The sequence below is a fragment of the Agelaius phoeniceus genome, chromosome 7 (assembly GCF_051311805.1).
Source record: "Agelaius phoeniceus isolate bAgePho1 chromosome 7, bAgePho1.hap1, whole genome shotgun sequence".
Taxonomy (NCBI): domain Eukaryota; kingdom Metazoa; phylum Chordata; class Aves; order Passeriformes; family Icteridae; genus Agelaius; species Agelaius phoeniceus.
Window position 1 is genome coordinate 15613138 of NC_135271.1, and position 20614 is coordinate 15633751.

General features: G+C 41.2%; 1 protein-coding gene across 1 annotated transcript in view; it reads left to right on the top strand.

Moving 5' to 3' along the window:
* The window catches only part of BARD1 (BRCA1 associated RING domain 1), a 44496-nt gene extending 24450 nt beyond the window's left edge, over positions 1–20046 (top strand). The window contains exons 7-11 of the mRNA XM_054636716.2: positions 6082–6190; positions 7696–7831; positions 8795–8887; positions 17911–18008; positions 18686–20046. Coding sequence (XP_054492691.2) covers positions 6082–6190; positions 7696–7831; positions 8795–8887; positions 17911–18008; positions 18686–19015 — 766 coding nt within the window. The 3' untranslated portion in view covers positions 19016–20046. The remainder of the gene's footprint in view (positions 1–6081; positions 6191–7695; positions 7832–8794; positions 8888–17910; positions 18009–18685) is intronic.
* Positions 20047–20614: the final 568 nt, after the last annotated feature.

Genomic DNA, 20614 nt, shown 5'->3' on the forward strand with positions numbered 1-20614 from the left:
TCAGCTCTCAGCATTCACAGTCTTGAAGCTTACAGAATTAAGGTGCTTTGTGGAAGAGCATAGGGGTTCCCATAAAGTCCTAATCTTGAATATATTAGAGTTTAGAAAACAAGACAAAGCCAAAACAAAGACTTTTGACTCAAGACTTCAGCATGAAAGAGTAAAACAAGGATCAGTTGTTCATCTTCACTTTGTTCTTGAGCAGCAAGGACTGGTGCACCTGGAGAAGCTTTGGAGATTTTCAAGCCCCTTGAATATGAGGAGCTGGTTGTGTGCCACACCACGTGTTTGGCTGGTGTTTGAAAGCACAGCCAGCAGCTTTGCTGTGAGGTTGTGGCAGGGTTTCAGCTCTGCTGGCTTTGCACAGCCCAGGTTCCAAATGCCAGCCATGGACTCTGCAGGGCTCCTGTTAGCCTTGGTCTCTGCTGCATGTGCTCACACAAACAGAGGTCAAGCTGAACCTCTTTCAGCTCACCCTACATGAGCAAACATGACTCTGTTGAAACAGCAGCTTTTTAATCAGGGAAGGGGAGATTTATGTAAACCTTAAGCCCTGCTTTAACTTTTCACTGAATGTAGATAATGTTCAGTTAAAATCTCTTGAGAACAAATGTAGCTGCCATTAATCTTTGTGTGATTTGTCTGGCACGAATTCAGTTCTGTCCATCCTTCCTGGAATAACTGAGGCTTCCAGATCTTCTGTAGGCTCTCTGGCTGAAATGCCACTGTGTGTGTTGCATGGAAAGGGCTTGGGGTTTCCCCTCCCCTGTTTTTACACCCAGCATTAGAGCCACAGAGAAACAGATGTACAAGCCAAGTGTTCAGGCTTGCTCTGCTGACCTCCTCCAAACACTGTCAAGAAACAACAGAAACAAGAGCAGTGTGTCTGAGGCTCCTGAGAATGCCTCCTCCTCCCTTCCCTCCTGTGCCCCATAGCTTCCAGCAGTGAATGGTGCTGTGATCTTCCCCTGGACCATGCCTTTGCAAATCTCACAGGGTGTTTTGCAGCCTCTGCCAGTTGTGGTCCTAATTAAGCAGTGGTTGGATTTGGCTAGGTAAGTGGAACATTCTTGCATCTAGAAGGTTCAGTTAATTCTTTTTGCCTAGTGGATGCAGGTATCCTTATAATGGAGTCACATCTGACAGGAAGCTTGTTTTTCTTCAGTGACTTTTTTTCCTAGATCTCTCAAAGCAGCTGGCCACAGTTCTGAAAACAGGAGATGAGAACAGGCTGATCACTTAAAATGGTGCAATTACAGTTCATTTCATTATGGCTAGTTATAATTGGTCTCTTTGTACTTAATGCTCACCTTCACATTATTATTTTAGGTTCTTTACAGTAGAAATTGAACCAGTGATGAGTAGAGCTTGCATCTCCAAGGCTGATTTTCTTGAGGAGTGCCTTAACTTGAGAGGTGTGCAGTGTGTGAGCTAAGGCTACACCAAACCAATTTTGTCAAACGGATAAATTGGTCTAATTTTAGTTCACTTTGTTTTTCTCTTTGGTGTATAAAACCCTTTCTAGTCCTTTTGTAGGCTCTTCAGGCTCACAATGAATTAACTTTCAGCCAAGGAGAGGACTTGGCTTAATGTGGTGGGATAAAGTGATCCTTTATCTCACAGGAGCAGGGAGGAAAGTTTGATTAGTTCGCTGTGGTTATGTAAGTGTTTTACTTTAGCTAAACTAAGTAAAATGTGAACATGACAAATGCATTCAAATGTTACTTGGGACACCATGAAATATATAGCATGAAACCTCACAGGAGTGACTGATGTCTTGCTGCTGTCTTAACAGTAGAATTAACTCAGTTTGGTGTCTTAATGTCCCTTGTGTGTTGAAGAGTTAATCTACTGGAACAAAAACAGAGCTTGCATCCAACAGCCTGCTTAGAGCAGTAGTTTGGAAATTTAGCATGATACTCAGTTGTGCCAGGTGAAATTGATTTTAAAGGTGTGCAGTGATGACTGACAGCAGGTCCAAAGGCAGGTAAGACTCACTGGAGGGATGTAGGATTTATCTGAGAAACCTCAGTGGCTGAGGTACAGCCCTATCCAGAGAGCTGAGACTTTGCCATTTCAGATTTACATGTCAGATATTCACAAACCCATCCAGTGGGCATGTTCCAAGTGCCTTTCAGGTGGGTTTTTCTCCTTTCATGTTAACTTGTAGTGCATTAAGAAATAGCTCTGTATAACAGGAAGCAGCCACGTATCTTTTGGACCAAGCAAGAGCAGATGAGGGCTTCCTTTTTTTGCCAGAAATTAATCCTGGGATGTCCTTATTCCTTGGCAAAATTTCTGTTTTGAAATCTCTGAGATTTAATAATTGTGGCACTTCACTTGTCCACAACTTCATTGAAGTTTTCACTGCCTGGGAGAGACACAAACTACAAATGAAAAATATTATATGGACCAGTGGACCTATTAATTGTCCTACTGGTCCTGTTAATTTTTTTACGTTAATCTCCTACACATAACTAATTTTTATTTTTAGGGCTTTTTTCAACATGCTTGAATTCTTCTTTCTTTACTTCACAGCAAGCCAAGTGATTTGAAAAATTAGATCTGTGCATTTGCAATTTCACAGTACTTCCTAAATGCTTTCACTCAAATGGGCTGTCTTTCCAGTTCTTCATGCACAGTAAGTTTAGCATTAGCAGAAACTGTCATCCTGCTCTGCTTTTTTAGGTGTAGTGGTTGTGAGCCTGACTCTGAACAAACCTGTGGGAATGCTAAGGGGAAGACCATGGTCCTCAATTATGAATGGCACAGGGATAAAAATTATTATAACCTGCAGTCATTCCAGGAGGCAATAGACCCATGGCACTGATACCATTTTGTCTCCTCATTCTGAGTCAAGAGAGTGCAGGTCTTTGCTGCCCTAGTGCAAGACAGTGTGTTGAAGCTCCTGCTGACAGTAGGTTAATTAAAATCCTGGCTCTGTTTGGATATCTCAGATGGTCTTTCTGGCTAAGATGGTCTTTCTGGCTACACAGATGAAATTTTCTTCCCTTTGTCAGGTTCAGGAAAGGTTTCCATTTAGCACATTCTCAAAATCCAGGTGCTGCCTGGAGAGCCAGTCAGATTTCCACGTGGGAGTTACTGGGTAATGCACTGAGACCTGGCTGCAGGATTTCCATTCACTGCTGAGCTCTTCTGTGCTGCTGGGGCAAAACTTGGCTTGTGGAGCTGCTTAAAAGTCCTGATTACAAAGAATTACCAAGTATTATGTCATTTCATGGAAAGTCATACTCAGATTTGGGTGAGTTGCTCCTCACTGGGCTCCTCTTTGTTCTCAGCACATCCTACTCTTGGATTGGATTTGTTCCAGCTGTAACAGCCCCCTACTGATTATTCAGTACCTTGATGACTGGCTAACAGGAGGCTGCTTGCACCCAGGGGTACATCTGACACTGGGATGTTTAAAACAACTTCCAGACAGGCCACCTGTCTTCTGGTAGAAAGAGGGATGCCTTGGGGACCTTGTATTCCAGCTTAGGCACCTCACTAATTTCTCTCCAGCAGAAGCAATTGTGTCTTCCTGCTGAATGTGGAACTCATCACGTGCACTGGACCCATTCCCAACAATCCCAGATTTGTAGGAGGAGCACACAGAGTTATTGGTATTTCTGAAAACACTGTTTGTGTGTTAGGGTGGCTGTAATTTGCATGTCTAGTTTGGTTTTGAATATTGGATAACAATTCATCTTAGAACAAGGTGGATGATTTCCTTTGTTCAGGTGGGTTGGATGAAGATGGATGTGAGCACCATTTCCCTAAAGCTTCTGCTCCCCATTCCCCTACCTTACTAAAAAAGTACAAATGTACTTTTCATCCTTTCTCTTTGAAAAGTAAAATACAACACTATCCTACTTGAAAATCTGTTTTTAGGATGTGTTCCTTGTATTGGTTTTTATTATGTAAACCCTCTTTTCTCCTGTTTCAGCTACATTTTCACACTTCTTCAAGCTCAACAATCTGTTTAGTTGCAAATATTCTAAACTCTTAAACCATTTCTTGTGCTGGTGTTCCTTTTTCAGACCTCAGCTCCAAAGTTTGTCACAATTTAACTATGCCACCTTAACATGCAATAAATAGCCTTTAATTCTTCAATGCTGAATAATGATGGGACAGCATGTCACAATACTCTAGTAAGAAGCAACTAAAACAAGCTTAAAACTGTAGGAGAAAATTGTGAATGAATACAGAAGGAGGAGCAGGAGCTTGTATTTGTACAGTTCAATTGGCAAAAAATGTTCTGTATTTAAGTGGGGTGGTTTGTGTCTTTTTCTATGGTAAACATTGATGAGGGGTTTTTTTCTGTGGTAAACATTGATGAGTTTTTTCCAACAGTCAAGAGCCTTACTGTGCCTTTGGAGGGAAAAGCACTCCCAAATCTGTGCTACTGACATGCAGGGATTTCCTCCTTCTACCTAGCTCACTGTGCAAGGTCAGCCAGCTAGTCTAAAGGTGATTTTTGGGGTGTTTGATATATATGTATGTATTTCCCCCCCTCTCTGGATGCATTGTTCAAAGGAGCTTTATCTTGCAGCAGTTTGAGTTGAATATTGGCCTTATTTAAGGAAAGGGCAAGAGCTACCCTGATGATGCATGACAAAGCAGGAACAGCATGACAATATTTAATGGGCTGCAACTCCCAGGCCTGGGCAGAGATTTAACCAATTATCTTTCAGTCTGCAGAGTTTGTATTATGCCTGCCTTGTGCTCATTAGTAGCACACAAGAGCTTGGGGTTGGTAATAGTGTAAAATACCATCCTGGACTCTTCTGTGGGGGATTTTTGTGGATTGTTGTTTTCCCCAGGGGCTGTGTTAGTGAGCAGGGCTACAGAAGGGTGCTAAGGTCAGACTTATCTTTCAGCTTAGCACTGGCCAAAGCCTCCTAGTTAAGTCAGAGTGGAGACTTAATAATTCGAGCTGCTCTTTGGGCTGGATTGGGTTATGGCCTTAGGTGGAATTCCCTGTAAAGCTTCCTGGATTCCTACTGCACAGAAATGTGTGGCCAAGAGAGAGCTCTTCAAAGCTGCAGTGGTCCTGTGACCTCTTTAAATGTTTCATTGTTTGATGACTAAGCTTGCCAGGTTTCAGACACTGAGTCAGGGCTTTGTTCTCATTACAAGCTTCCCCTCCATAACGAGCTCTTATTGTGCCTTTGGAGAGCCAGAGCTGTGTGAGGTGGGCAGAAGAGGATCAGCTGCAGCAGCCATTACTCTCACAAAGGGCAAAGCAAGCAGAATATATCCCCAGAGTGCTGGCACAGGCTCCTGTTTGCTAATGGCAATGATACCTGTTCTGCAATTTCAGGCTTTCCTCCCCTCACTACTGTCCTGCAGCAGCAAAGTTGTATGAAGAAGAAATTGAAGCCATGGCTGAGTTTGATGTGTTTATAGCAATCACCTCTGTCTGAGGAGTGCTGAAAGAGGAAATCAGTCTGGAAGCACAACTAATAACTATGAGGTGCCACCTGCAATCAATAGCTTTGAACAAAATTGGCAAACCGACTAAAATCTGACTGAATTGGCTCTAATGTGTTCTGTGGAACAGCACACTGAGGGAAAATGAGATGCACGCTCAGATTTTGGAAGTGCAAGGGAGCTGTGGCTCCCAAGTAGGAAGCAGATAGCTTTTCCCATAAAAGCACTACCACATCAAGCTCCCATGTTTAATACACTATGGAGAGTCTTCTGACACGTCTTTTATGGCAAATGGATGAGCCAAAAATACATTTCTTGGTTCTGTGACTGCAATGAAAGATTAAAGCTGAAATTTCTGGGTCTTGCAAATGATATCAAAGTGCATCTTGAGACAGTTTAACAGGGACTGTGGTTTATTTAACTGAACATTCTGCTCTGAGCATCCCTTACTCCTCAGCCGAATGCAACAGCTTGTAATTCAGTATCCATCTGTCTGGGATGCAATTCTTACTTGAAGCTTTGTGCTTTTAGCTGGAATTACATATTAATAAGAAAGTGGGAGGGAAAGCTACCCAGCTAATATGCCTGGTTAGTTAAGAATCAAGTCACATTTTATTTACTTAAACCCATCTGTGCTTGTTTTGCCAGTAATAAATTTGGTCTGCGGCCTGTGGACTACGCAGAAAGCAAAAAGATGAAATCTCTGCTAATGTTACCAGTGAAGAATGAATCATTTTCACTTACCCAGCCCTCTGAGGTAAATGGCTGTGTGGGTTTGTTTTTGTGTTTTGCTTTTTAACAGAACAACAAGCCATGAGTTCTTCCTTTAAATATTGAAGGCTCAGATGTAAGTACAGTACATCACCTCCTTTACAAGGAGATTTAAAATAGGCTGGGAAGCTGTCTTGCACAGTGTTTCTAGGATGTATGTGGAACACTGACAAGCTCTGAAGTTCTGTGTTACAGCTTTATGAGGGAAGACAAAAGATGTTTCTTGTCATGTGGTTCTATTACAGGAAAACGAGCCTGTGGTATTCCTCAAGTATCAGTGCTTGAACTTTGCAGTTGATGTTGTTTTTCTGCATATCTAAATTTGTTCTGCTTTCCAAACTGTCTGCAAACAGCAGCAGTCTTTGTTCCAGGTGCTTTTTGTGTGCCTTTAAAAGGCTGTTGCACTGTCATCCTTTGTCCAGCAATGGAAATAGCAACTCAGCAGTAGAAAATAGCTTTTGGGAGATTGTGCTGGGGTTTTTGTTTTTCTCCTCCTTTGGACAAAGACTTCCCAGGACTTGTAACCAGAATCAGGTACTCAGACCTAACAAATGGCTGCATTATGAAATGCTTTGTGCTTCCCAATGGAGGAGAATGAAGCTGACCTGGCTGATATAAGCAGCCCATATCTACTCCAGCCTTTACAGCCTGCAAAGATTCCTCCTCACTGAGGACACAAGGTGTACCCAGTGGCCAAAAGTAAACTGTTGCAGCTAAACCAGGAATAATGTGGCTGCTCCTTCCACCTGCAGCAGATGTAGCTCTTCTGTGCCAAACAAACCATTTTGGTATTTGCATTTGCTTTGGGGTGAGTGTGTGCCATGGGATAGCTGCTGGCTGACATGGATGACTTGATGCAGAGCCTGAGGCTGTGGGCTAACTGGATCTCAAAGGTCTGTCTGTGCCATGGAATCTGGAGTATTTGGGAAAATCCAGGAGCTGAAGTATCCTACTGTATCAGCATAAAGCTCCTCTTACTTTGCATTAACACTACCCACATCTAAAATCCCACTTAAGCATTGGTTGCTTGCAGGGTAAACTATTAGGGACTTCTACTAAAAGGAAATGCAGATATTAATTATATAGGTTACTCAATAATACTCTGTTAATACTTTGCTAAAAGTAGGAGGTTTTACTACTTAATTGGGATTTTTATTCTCTTTCAACACTGCAGTCTGCCAGGCTGTTTACACAGTGTTCAACCAGCTCTATGTGTGCATCCCAGTGTCTTTAAAAAGCACCAAAGAGGGCAAGGGAGGAAAAACTGATCCATGTTTTGGTACCTTACATAAGCTAAATGAAATATCTCTAATGTGAAGCTTTTTGCTGTGGAGCTGATTTGTTACATGGACATTTATTCAAGACCCTGTCCACTAAGCTTGCCATGAATTGTTTCAAAATGCTTATTCTTGAAAAAGAAAACTGTCCAGTAAGTTGCTTTCTTTATGTTCCCAAATATTGAGCTTATTGCAGAATTTTGTGTTCACATAGGTGCTGAGCTCCAGCCAGCCAAGAAATGGACCCCTTGGTATACTGGGGAGCAATCTTAGTGTGGAGCAGCAGAAATTGCTGAACAAATTAGCAGCAGTCCTGAAGGCCCAGAGGTGCACTGAATTTAACAGCAGAGGTATGGAGTCTTGTTGAAGTGTCTCTGTCCAAATAGAAGTAACTGCAGTCCTGCACTTTATGCTTTAAGGTACTACCTGCAAGAGGCTTTTTATCACTGCTGGGAAGGGCAGTTTCTGAAATCCCTGAGCTGTAGCCGCAGTGCAGTGATGGTTTGTTTTGCATGTAAACACATAGAAAGCTTGTCTGGCTATCAGGGCAGGAAGTTTCTGGGGGAGCCACAGTTTGGCAGTTTATTTGCTGTGTAAAATCCCAAAGTCTCCTCAGAGGCCTCTTCTCTTTATACCCCTTTTACCAACTTTAAGGTCTCTGCTTGTGAGACATCCTGTAAAGTTTTTACTCTCCAGAAGTGAGCCTTGAGAAAAGAGCAAGGCATTGACTGAAGGTTCTCACATGCTGCCTTCCTTCAGATCTTGTTCTTCATTAAGATTGGTGAACCCAAATTATGGGGTTTGGTGGAGTTCTTTTCCCCTCATTGAGGACAGCAATATTATCTTAATCCCTCCTGTGCTTGTGAGCAAAATGCTAAGGTAATTTCCCCCTTCCATCTTTCACTTCTGGATTACTATTCCAGAATGTTGAGTGGAGTTCTGTTAGCTTTGTATTAAAGCAGTGAGATCCCTTAGTAAGATTCCTGTCTGAGTTAAATATAACTCTAAAAGGATTGAAAAAAAATGCTGTCCTATAAACTGGAGCCTCATCTGAAGATTTAAGTGTTAGTGTAAAACTATAAAACCATGAGTTCCCTTTTTCACAGCAAGTGTATGTTGAAACCCACAAAATTTCTAAAAGCTCTCCTATAACTCAGATTATAGTCTCAAAAATCACCTCCTTGTGCTGGAAAGAGTGGCTGATAAATTATTATAGTCTGCTTATTCTTTAAATAATGATTGATTGCTTTTCAGCCAGGCATGGTTCTGATTTTTCTGTGCTTTTAGTTTTACTGATGTAATCTTTCTCCTAGTAACTCACCTTGTTATCCCTGATGTTCCAATGCCAACCACTGTCAAATGCATGATGGCTGTTCTGACTGGATGTTGGGTCCTCAAGTTTGAATGTAAGTATTAAATATGTGGCACTCCTTGGGCTTTTTAAGCAGAAATTGTAGATGGGATTTCAGAGAAACTTTCTTTTTCAACAACTGTCCTACTATCAATGCCATCTTGACACAAAGTGCAAGGGATTGTTTTCAGTTCTCAGGAGTGACTAGCAATTTAATTGAGTATATTTGATTGAATATAACTACTACTTCCTTGGTAAGAGTGCATTTCATTGCTAGGTGTGTTGGATAGATCATAGCCTAGGTATCAGTAGGGAGTGAATTTTTTCATTGCTACATTAAGACTGATTTGGAACATTATGCAAGATAGCCTGGGAGAGAAGGAAGGGTTTTATTGAATTCCAGGATTTGTTATGAGCAGTTTGCATTGGAATTGAGAGGAGACTTTGGTTTGTTTGGGATATGTGCTCAAGGCCTGTGGGAAGTGAGCTGATGTTTACATACAAGCTCAGATCTGTTGGAGGTTGGAACTTCTATCCCAAGTTAGCATGCAAGTCATGTTTCAAGCAGTCTGTCATTTGTGTTTATACAGTGCATGCTTTTTCTTATAGCTGTTCTGTGGACTTAAACCCTAAATTTTGAGTTTATTTATTTATTCTGATGTATTTCTTAGTATCTGCCTTTGCAGTAGTTGCAAAACCCATCTTCTTCCCCTTGACCTTTATGACTAAGTCCCTTTAGCTAATAAGTACATTACAAATGAGTTAATTACCCATGGAAAACTTACAGATTTCATTCCAGTTTTCTACTGTGTGACTAAATGCCAGAACATAAGGATTCTTTAATGGCCTGGACACTAATGTTTATGAAAACACTGTGCAAAGCCTCAGAAGCTGCAAACTAAAGCACAGCACCAGGTTGGACACTGGACTCAGGGTGTTCATTTGGCTTCCAGACAGTTTGTTCCATGCTTTTTTTTGTTTTCCCAAGACTGAAGACCCCGTTTCTGTGTGAATCCCTTGGCAGGTTCTTGGCTTCACTCAGCCCAGAAAGTTTGCATACATTCTATCCTCTGTGCTTCCTTTACTTCATTTCATCTTCCTGCTAGTCAGATGCTTAGAAAACTTCTGAATGGTAGGGAGATTTCATTAGTGAGACCTGAATTTAAATCTTTATGGAAGAACTTTCATATTTAGAAGTGATTGGAGAAAAAAAAAAAAAGAAATAGTCCAGGGGTTATTCAGGGAATATTTTTATGGGTTTTTTTCACAGTTGAGTTTTATTTTATGCTGTTGGTACTGATTAATACAATCCTGCCTGCTAATGCTCCCAGCTTAGTAAGCAACATCCTACTTAAAAGCAAGTGATTCTCCTCCCTAGTGGGAAATGTTAGCAATAACTCATGGGGTCTGATGCAGCTAAGTGCCTATAATTAACAGCACCACTCCATCTGTTCCCACCAGTCTGTTATCAGTCTTCTTCAGAGTCATTACAAGTTAAAGATTGTTATAACAAATAATGGGACTCCTGCTGGTGGAACATTTGTCTAGGAAAAAGAGGTCCTTGCTTTTCCTTTTCATTTCCATTTATCGTGGCTTTTTGACTTCTATTTGGATAAGTTTCCTTAAATGTGATGCAAATAAACTTCCAAAAGTATGTGCATTTCCTGGTTATATAATAAATATAAGTTGTTGTTTATGGTTCACTGTTCTAAACTATTCACTTAAAGTGAATTCATGTTGAAAAAATTCACTAAAATATTTGAAAAAACAAAGCTCAGTGAGGCACTTAATGAAATGCTGACTATGCATAAGGGAATGTTTGAATTTTTTTTTACTACAAGGTAAGCTGCATTTGACTGCTATCCCTAAAATTATATTTATAGCCTACACATTATACCTCTTCTTAAAAAACATCAGAAGCTTGCAAAAACAGTATTTTATTTGAGAATCTCTTATGTTAACTCTTCTGTTACAGCAGGCTGTGAATCTTTCTCTCATAAACAGCAGTTTCCTTCTCTTGGTGACTCTGTGATACTCCTGTTTCCATGTGTCCATGCACACAGGTCCAGCATCCATTCATATTGGCAGAGAGGTCATGTGGAATTTTCCAGCAGAGTTTGAGCTGTTGGAGAGCCAAGATTGAAGTGTGTATCCCTAGTTTTGGGGTTACCTTTTGTCTTCAGGGAGGAGATTAGGATGAAAGGAGCTCACCACTGAGCATGATTAGATCTTCACAGAAGAACAATTTCATGTTACCAGTTGCTTTCCCACCTTTTCTGCATGTAGCACACTGTCAGCAGTGCATCCACTTGCAAGGCAGCACAGAATTGAATTGAGGCAGTGTTGCCACAGTGCTCCTTGCCCTTGGCCATAACTTTCACTGGTTTCATTATTTTATTGCCTTTATTATTTCTGGGATGGTAATAGGGCACAAAGTGGCCAGTCATTATCCTTCTGCAAGTGGGCTGAGACAAAGATTCAAGTAGCACTGGATTTCCTCTCAGCTTTATGTGGAACACAGAACAGTGTAATTAAAACCAGCAGAAGTCTTTAATAGCTTTTCAGCTTGTTTTTTTTTCTTTAAGTTATTGTCATCTGTTAAAGCAGAGAATGAAAAATGATCTCAGTAATGATATGCATTGAAACAAGCTCGTGTCAGTCCTGGCAGTGAAGTGTCTGGCAGAATTCTAAGCATCTGATTGCTCATTCCTTCCCCTGCTTTGCTTACCTGAAAGCAGCAGCAATGATTTAGTTCTGATCATTAGAAGGAGGCAGAAAAAACTGCTTTTCCTGTAAGGACTCACAACAACAGGGAGTTGACTGGAAGAGCTAGAGGACTGCATGACTGACATTTCAAGGTGAAAACATCTTTCTGAATTTTCTATGCCCATCCTTGTTTAGGCTGCTAGAGCAGAGGAGTGCAAAGCTGCTTGAGCTGACTGCTCCTCAGGCTGGACTGTCTCTCTTTCATGCAAAAACATTTTTAGGTAACTGACTGATTCTCAGCAAAGCCCTCCCTCCTTGAAACACCCAAAACTTTTGATCACTGGAGCTTCATGCTCTTTTTGTACTTGGAAACTTCCTTCAGCAACCTCCTACAAAAGGACTCCTAGCTCTGAGAGGCTTTAGAACTCTCCCAAGTGCAGGTTCTGGTTGTATGGGGTGTGCAGCTGAGGGCAGTGCTTCAAACCAGCAGGGGCTGAACTTCTGCACTCCCTCAGTGCCTGCACCTGCTGGGAAGGAGCTCACAGTTTTACCCTGTGAAGCTGCTGGGGTTTGCAGAGGAGAAAATGGGAGTGAGAATATCTTCAGTGTGGTGTCTGCAGAGATTGGAGGTGGGTTGGTTTGAAATAAGGTCTAGAAGAAAAGGAAACTTTGGTGTTTCCAAAGCTCCCTCTGTTCTGTGTCATCCAGGTACTGTTCTGTGTCATCCAGGTATTCAGTTTTCCATATTTGTGGAGTCCTTTGTTCTAGCTGGCTTCTGGTTTGAAGAGAACGTGGCATTAAGAAAGATGATGATAGGAAATACAACCTCATTCATTAAAAAGCCTGTGATGGGACCCAGAGGAGGAACACTCCTGGGGGAATTTAAATTTAACCTGACCTGAGGAAGGGCTACCTCCATTCACTTTGATCACTCTAGAAAGCAGCTGTGACCAGCAGTGTTTCTTTCCAAAGAAGACAGGACACCTGGGGCTCCAAGTGAAGGAATAATTTTTAAATCACATGCTCCCAGCTGCTGGGAATGTTTCAGGACTTGCTAAGCACCTGTTCCATTGTGTTCAATAAATACCACCTGGATTCACTTGTAAGCTCCCATTCTTAAGCAGATGCACTTCAGTCTCTGCAGATCTTGTGTCGTTTGCATGTGATGAGAAAACAGACTGCTCTTGTTTCACTGGTGAGATTTCTACCTCACTCCATGGAAATCTGCCTGTCTGAAGTCACTTTATGAGCATATAAGAGACTGTGTAAAAGTTCTTTGCTGTAGCAGAGGCCAATAATGGCTGTTTATGAAAACAAATTGAAGCCAGCCATGCCAGATTCCCCTAAAGCTTTCTCTCAGTCCAGATTTCTTCCTTTTCTTCTTCCTTTCTTCCTTTTCAATGCATATCATTTCTGAGATCACCAGGCTTTACTCAATCTGCATGTAAGTTGTAAAACCTATTGCAGACTGAGCTAAGGAAGTATCAGGTGCACTCTCTATTAGATCTTGGATGTGTAGTATTTCATCTTCTTTGTTGCTATCATGTATTCCTAAATTACCTTTAGCCATTCTAAGAGATTTTTGGGACTAACCCCTGCTCTTTGCCTTATTAATGCAAATCCAACAAAACTCCACTAAGGCTAATTGAGTTACTGAGAGATACCCTTGGGTATCTGTGGGTGATTACAACTTGTTCTTGGCAACCAGGTTTTTTTTGTACTTCATTCTCTTCAAATTGTTTTTGCTGATGCAGTTAGTTTCATTAAAACCAATAAGACTTACATGAATAAGGATTAGAGGGCTCTGATCTTAAATTTTGCAAATAATGACTTCTTTTATTTCCAGTGCTAGCAACTGCACTTGTATCAAAGGTCAATTAGAGTGGGCACCCTGTTAACCTGCTTGCTCCTTAGATCTCAAAGGTGAGAAGGCAGGGGCAGCTGCTCAGTGAGGTAATCAGGATCAGTGTAAGTAGTGATGCTTTACTGATCTTGTTAGTCAGGGGAGAAAATGAGCAGTGCTCTGTGTGCCAAATGTGGTGGCACCAAGCTCAATGTGGATGCATTAAGCTAAAACTTCTTCCTGCCATGTTTTCTAGGGACTTCAGTGCAGGCTTGGGTTTTGCTAAAATTTGGTGCAAATGACCTTGTTTATACTAAAACTTGCAGCTGTGAAATCAGCTCTTTAAGAGGCTCTGGAGCTTGGGATGTTCTGTATTTCCAGGGCAGAGCTCTGCAGCACCCCTGTGCCCATGGGAGCTGTCCCCACAGTGGTGTTGGGTCAGGCCAGCTTTATCCATCAGGGCTTGCACACTGACCTTGGCACTGCAAGGCAGCTCTGCTCCATGAGGATTGAAATCCCACTTGCTTTCATACAAGTCTTGTCCTTCCATGGGTGATGGATCCAGCTGCTGAGGTTAAACCTTGCTGCAATCATCACCCTCTTCTCACCAAGAAGAGGGATAAACCTGAACAAACTCAAACTTAGATGGTCCACAGCTCCTACTGGCAGTAGTGTTAAGGAATAAATCAAGAGTGGCTGAGACCCTGTGCAAGTTGAATGGTCTTATGTTAGAACAGAACAGATTAGATTTTTAGTCAGGCTTGCTGGTTAAGAGTGCACAGACTGTCAATGTGTGGAGGAAAACAACACAACCCTGATCTCTGCTTCCTCCTAAAATGACAGGTGTCTTCTCCAAGTCTAAGGTTCTCTTCCATTTTCAGAAACCTTCTTCAGGGCTGTCCTTTCCTTCTGAGATTCAGTCCTATTTTGAACGTTTTTTGCATAAGTATTCAAGGTGTCCATCTCAGTTTCAGAAAGGAGATGGCATCCTGGTCACTTTTGAAATTAGGATAATAGCAATTCTTTTTTTCAGTCCATTCATGTAACCAGTGCCTTGGCATCAGGTTCTCACTGGTGGCTTTTCAGTGTAGTGCTAAAGAAATGAGAGTCTGATCTCAGGAGTTTTGGGGACTCAATTAACCATGGTTTCTGTTTGAAATCAAAGGGACATTTTGACTTAACTGATGTAAGGTCAAAAGAGCTTCTGGAGAAGTAGCAGACTGATCTATCTGTGAGTAAAGTATGGAGTTTTATCTCCTTTTATATGTCCTGATCAGGATGATACTGAATTGGATGAAGAGACCATTAAAAGGCAACTGTCTTGTTATCCAGCCATTTATATATGTTAGCAGTATTAAAATTAATGCCTACTGAAAGAAAAGACCTGGCCTATACTGAATGGACTCAACTTAGCACTCAATTTTCACAGAAAATAAAATCTCTAGCAGTAAAAAAAACCCAAAAACAAACAAACAACTGACTGGAAATTTCTGCAATGTGCTGAACCTTCTGTTTGCATCCCTACTCTCAAGTGTGAAATTGAGATATTATTGTTTTTAGCACAAGATCATCTTGTGGTTGGTCCAGCTGTCTCCTGGAAGAATGGTAAAACTTGTACATTGCTGCTGCTTCCAAGTGACATCATAACACAGCCAGAGCTGGTTATTCTGTCTTTGAGAACCTCACTTGGGATTCACTGCTCCTGAAAATGATAAGGGAGATTCAGAGATCTGGAAGCAAGTTTTGTGGGAGAGGGGGTAAAAAAGAACAGGAGAATAAATAACCTTTTGTTTAGACAAATTAATATGGAATTAGTTATAAAAACAGCTTGAGCTCTCTGTCATTTTATCTCAAATATGAGAATCAGGGCATGTTTCCCTTTTGTTTCTTTTTTTGTTCTGATATTTGACTTCCTTAGTTCTTTAATACAAACTCTGTAGCATGCAGGAGTCATTGAGGAGAAAGGAGCCACTTGGCAACAAATCAGTCTGAACAAACTCTGAGGTTTAAGGCCATACTGGTCTCCATCACTTGAGATTATTTTGCTTTCCTTCTTCTAGTCAGGAATTCTTCCTCCATGGATAAATAATCCTTGACTGTTCCCCTCAGTGTTGTAAGCACCTTTCTCAAAACCTGTGACATCCATATGTCAGAGCAAGTTACCTTTCTAGATCTTGTATGAAAAATATGTTCACTAATTGAAAATGTACTGTTTTTCCATCACCAAAAAAAAACCCCTGAGATTTTTTTTGCTCCATGAAGGTGTGTGTGTGTAGGTCTAGCTGTTGCCTCTTGAAATATTTATATCAAAGGAAAATACCTGGGCACTGAGAATTTATGCTCTTGGCTCTTTATGCTATGTGGGAAACACATCCTTTGTGTCACAACCATGTTAAGACACAGATCTCTGGCCTGTTTCTAGCTGGGAAAGGAAAGTTGCAATGAATGAGAATGCTGCTCATGCAGACACTTGGCTGTTTGCATGTCTCCAGTTTGTCCAGGTAACAAGTGTGTGCCTGGTGCCTCTTGTGGGCACAGGGAGAACAGGATGCAGGTGGATGAGTCTCTCTTGTGGCCCTCTTGGAGGATTGTAATTAGGTGTGACAAGGAACTCTGAGGCTTTCAGCTCCTCACAGGAGCTGGCGGTGTGAAATGGATGATGTGTGTAGGCAAGACAGACCTCACTGATTCTGCTTTCTGTGACCTCAGCTCTCCACTGACATTAGTCACTTCCCTGACTTCATTTGTTTTTTTTTCCAGGCAAGCAGCAGTTCAAAAAGACATTGTAGTCTTTTGTATTCATTCAATCTTTTATTACTTTTGTATCCCATTTGCTTCATTTACTGATGCTGGCACTGGATGCTCAATTTGTGATGCACTTATTGTATAAAAACCTCATTTCTGTAGTGAAAGTCCTTGAAATTGAGCTTTTGATGGTGGATTGAAATAAAACATGCTCTTAATGAAGGGACAGTTCCATTCTTAAGATTAGATGAGAGTTCTTCCTTTATGGTAAGTGGCACCCATTAGTATCTGTATTTCCTTGGAGGGAAAGAACAGCAGTGTAAGTTAGAGGCACATTGACACAGGAAGTCTTGTTGAATTGTGGTGATTTAAAATAAATAAATAAAATGTGAAATAGCTTTTAGATTTATTTCTGAGTTATGAATACTGAAATTAAGTTATCAGTATTCATTGCTGTTATCAATAATGAATATGTAAGTTGCCTTTCTGGAAAATCCATGACTAGGTTTGCCCTTCTAGTTCACGTTAATTTTCCTTGAAGGAAGGAACAAGTGCAAATAATCAATCTGATACTTGTACAGGGAGGCAGATATTTGCTGCAGTGTTCAGCCAGTTGTAATTTTCTGTAGGGGTTTATCTTTTTTTGATGTAAGCACATTGAAGAACTTCTACCTAAAATGTGAATTCCCGTTTCATTTTGTGAATTTGTATGAACTGACTGCAAATTACTGTGAGTTTCTTTCAAGATCTCTCCAGATTAGATATTCCTGTACATTGGCTACTTATTGCCATGGCATCCAAGTGCCTTTGTCAGTGATATTTCTCTTCATAGCCTTGGGCTTTCTTCCTTTTTAGGGTCAACCCTCCACAGTTCTCTTTTGATTTGGTTCAGTTTATAGTTTTTATATACTGTGGCTTTCCTGTTTTCCCGGTGCAAAGAAGTTGCCTGAATTAGAAACACGGTGGAAGGAGTGAGGTGCTATAAAAGTTACAGCCTCAGCCACATTGTAAATCCTCGTGGAACCCTTTGCAAAATCAGCTTTGCAAACTTTTTCCTGGGTAATTCTTATTAGTGGCTGCAATGTACATGCAGGCAAAATGTTCCATCCTTGAATGGGTGACCACAGCAATTCCTCTCCCGGAGTGAGGTCAGGCAGTACATTTTATGGACGTTAGCAATGCATTACCATCAGTGCTTTCTCCATTGGAAAAAATAACTGCTCTTAAAACAAGGTAAAAACATGTTGACTCTAAAAGACAATCTCATTATGCAGCAGTGCTAACAGAAACAAATGCCACTGTTAAACCCCAGATAAATCTCCAGTTTGTGCTGATCCTGGAGACCTTGAAATCCCATCTGATTTGTTATTTGAGGCCGTGGCTGCTCAGAAGCAGCTTGGTGCTTGCCTTGTAATTGCTCTTTATCAGGCAATTGTGTCCATTCCGTAACTGCCGTGCTGGCTCCAGGCACTGCCTTCGAGCTCCCAGTGATCAGCAGTTTGACATTTGACATTAAGTGCTTGACCTTTAGAGGGTAAGAGGAAGAGCTAATAATTCCTGGTGTTTATAGCACTGATTTTAGTGTGATATTACTTCTCACCATCTCACTTGCATCTTTCAGGCGCTGTTGTAAATTTTTTCAGGTTTTAAAAGCAAATTGCTAAAGCACACCAAATGTAATGTCTTGCATTGTAATAATTTTAGCTTAGTCCCTAAAATGACATGCCAGCCTCTCTTAAAGCCTGGGTTGTCTAATTTCTGCCTCCCTTATGTGGTTTTTGTAGGGGTACAGGCCTGTCTGCAGAGCTCAGCTCGAGAACAAGAGGAGAAGTACGAAGTGCAAGGTGGCCCCCGGCGCGCGCGGCTCAACCGGGAGCAGCTGGTGGGTTTAATGCTCCACACAGCCTGGATTAATGACCTGGGGCTGGGCAGCTCTGCCCTTTGCCACACACAGAGGTGCAGGAGATGTAAAATTTTAATGTGCTCTTGGACAGAAGATTTGATTATGTGCAAGGTGATCCAAAGAGCTGTGAACACCCGTAAAGCTGTCATTTTTCTCCATTAGTGGAGATGTTGCTGTAACCTTGTCAGGGGAACACTGTGTTGCACTCTCTGTAGTATCACACCTGATGGGACAGGAAGTGATGTGCTCTGGTCTTCTCTGCTCAGCTTTAGAGCATAGTTCTGAAAAAAAATTGGTTTTATTACTATTTGTTTCCATTTAAGGCCTCTTTTACATTTAACTGGGTTCACTCCTGGTTATTTGCTGGATTACACTGGAGGATTTACAAACTGCATTGTAACAGTAGCTGTAAATACTCCTAACTCACAGTTCAAACCCTGTTGTGCTGGAAAGTATTTAAACAGAAGCAAGAATTTACCACATAAACAAGCTTTTCTTGGTTGCATACTTACCCTGAGAACCTTGCATGTTAAGTTACTGTTCTGCTTATAAATTGTAGGGGTTTAGTATGCTCTGCTTTTCCCTTTCCACTTTTTTCCTCTCTGTTCAGTTGTCAAGTCCTGTATTCATGCTGGTTTCTTTTTTCCTCCACGCAGCTGCCTAAGTTATTTGATGGATGCTACTTCTATTTTTTGGGACCTTTCAAACAGCACGAGAAGAGTGACCTGCTGGAGCTGGTGAAGGCAGCAGGTGGCCAGGTGCTGGTTAGGCAGCCCAAACCAGACAGTGACGTGACACAGGCCATCAACACAGTGTCCTACCACGCAGAGCCCACCTCTGACCAGAGGCTCTGCACTCACTATGTCATCTATGACGTGGCTTCCAAGTTCCAGCCGGAGAAAATCCGGCAGGGCAAGGTGTGGATGGCCCCCTCCAGCTGGCTCATAGACTGTGTGATGTCATTTCAGCTCCTGCCTGTCAAGTGAATATCAAACAGCAGCAGCAAGGCTTTCAAATGGGCTGAGTCTTGGGCAGCTGGGATGCTCTGACAAGCTGCTGTCAAGCTGGGATTTCTGGTTTGGATTCAGGAGAGCTTTGAGCATTTAAGTGAGTTACTAAGGTGACTGATATGCTGGAATAAATGAACATACAATGGAGGAAAGGATTGAAAAATGTGCCTTGGCTTATTTAATATGCTTTATTTTTACATTGAACTTAATAAATGCTTAATAAATAATCACTGACATTTCGTAACTGGGATTTTGCAAAATGAAACCTTTTGCTTTCTTGATTTGTACCAGCCCTTTGTAGGCAATTGAGCTTGACTCCATTTATGTTGTGTTTAACATCCATTGATAAGGATCTGCTGTAATTATCAAGATTTCCCAGGCCAGAAATTGTATTTTTAAAAAAAAAAGACTCAATGCATTTGAACCTGTGCAGACATGTCAGGTGACATTTATTAATAAAACTTCTTAAAACTGAATTTTGCTGGAAATTCTTGGCATGGGATAAGTCTTGTGGAAATCAGAGTTAAATGACCTGAATTCATCTGGAAGCAGACACTTTTGAGAACACTGTATTTAAATATCTTGGTCTAAAATTTACTTCTTTGTAAAAAGCTTCATGCTTTACTCACTTCTGTCCTCATTCATGCTTGTAAACATGTAACTAGAATTCAGTTCTATTTTCTGACAGCTTTTAAGCATTGGGATCCTTATTTAATTATTATAGTAAATATTTTTGTAAATTTAGATGGTTGCTCTCATGGCTACTTTAAAGAAAAAAAACAGTGATCACAAAAGAATTGCTTCACTTTGCACCTTTGTACCTAAACAGCTGGCTACACTGGATCAATCTTTGATTATTTCATATTTGTTCCAGTATTTCTCATAATGGCTCTTAAGTTATTGTCAGAATCTTGTGCCCTCACTCTGTGCTCCCATGTAATGTTTTGTATCTTAGCTTGTGAATTTGTAATTGAGAAATGGTGTCTTGCAATAATACACAATAAGAATGATGGCTGTGGGCTAGTACACGAGTTTTGTGTGTTTGTTTTTGTATTGTTTGTAATAATCAAACTTTTTTGTGTGCAGTAAGTTTGGAGCATGTGTTGCATGAGCTTGGCTGCAGAATAAGTGCATATCCCATACATATCTCAACAGGAAAATGAAAACACTTTTCTGTGAGCTCAGTACAGCTGTGAAGATGGTGTGTGATGCCAACAGCTGCTTTTGCAGAGGAGGAGAGCTGTTCTCTGTTTCCATTGCTGCTGGAGGCCCTGTGCCCTGTAGAACCATTAGAACTGTGCACAGCAGGTAGAACAGGTACAGTTTTCAATAGCATCTGCTGGATTTGAGTAGCTGGAGTATCTTATCACTGATGTTAGACTGAGTCATTGCTGTTCACTAAAAGCAGGGCTCATTAATAAGTGGAACAGCCCATGGGATTAATGGGGTTTTGTGCAGATGAACACTGACAAGAGAATGAGGTACCCAGTCAATACTGTGTGGGCTTGGGCATTTGTCTTAACAGTTATAGCACATTTTAATTTGGCATTTCATAGCACATCAATATACCTAATG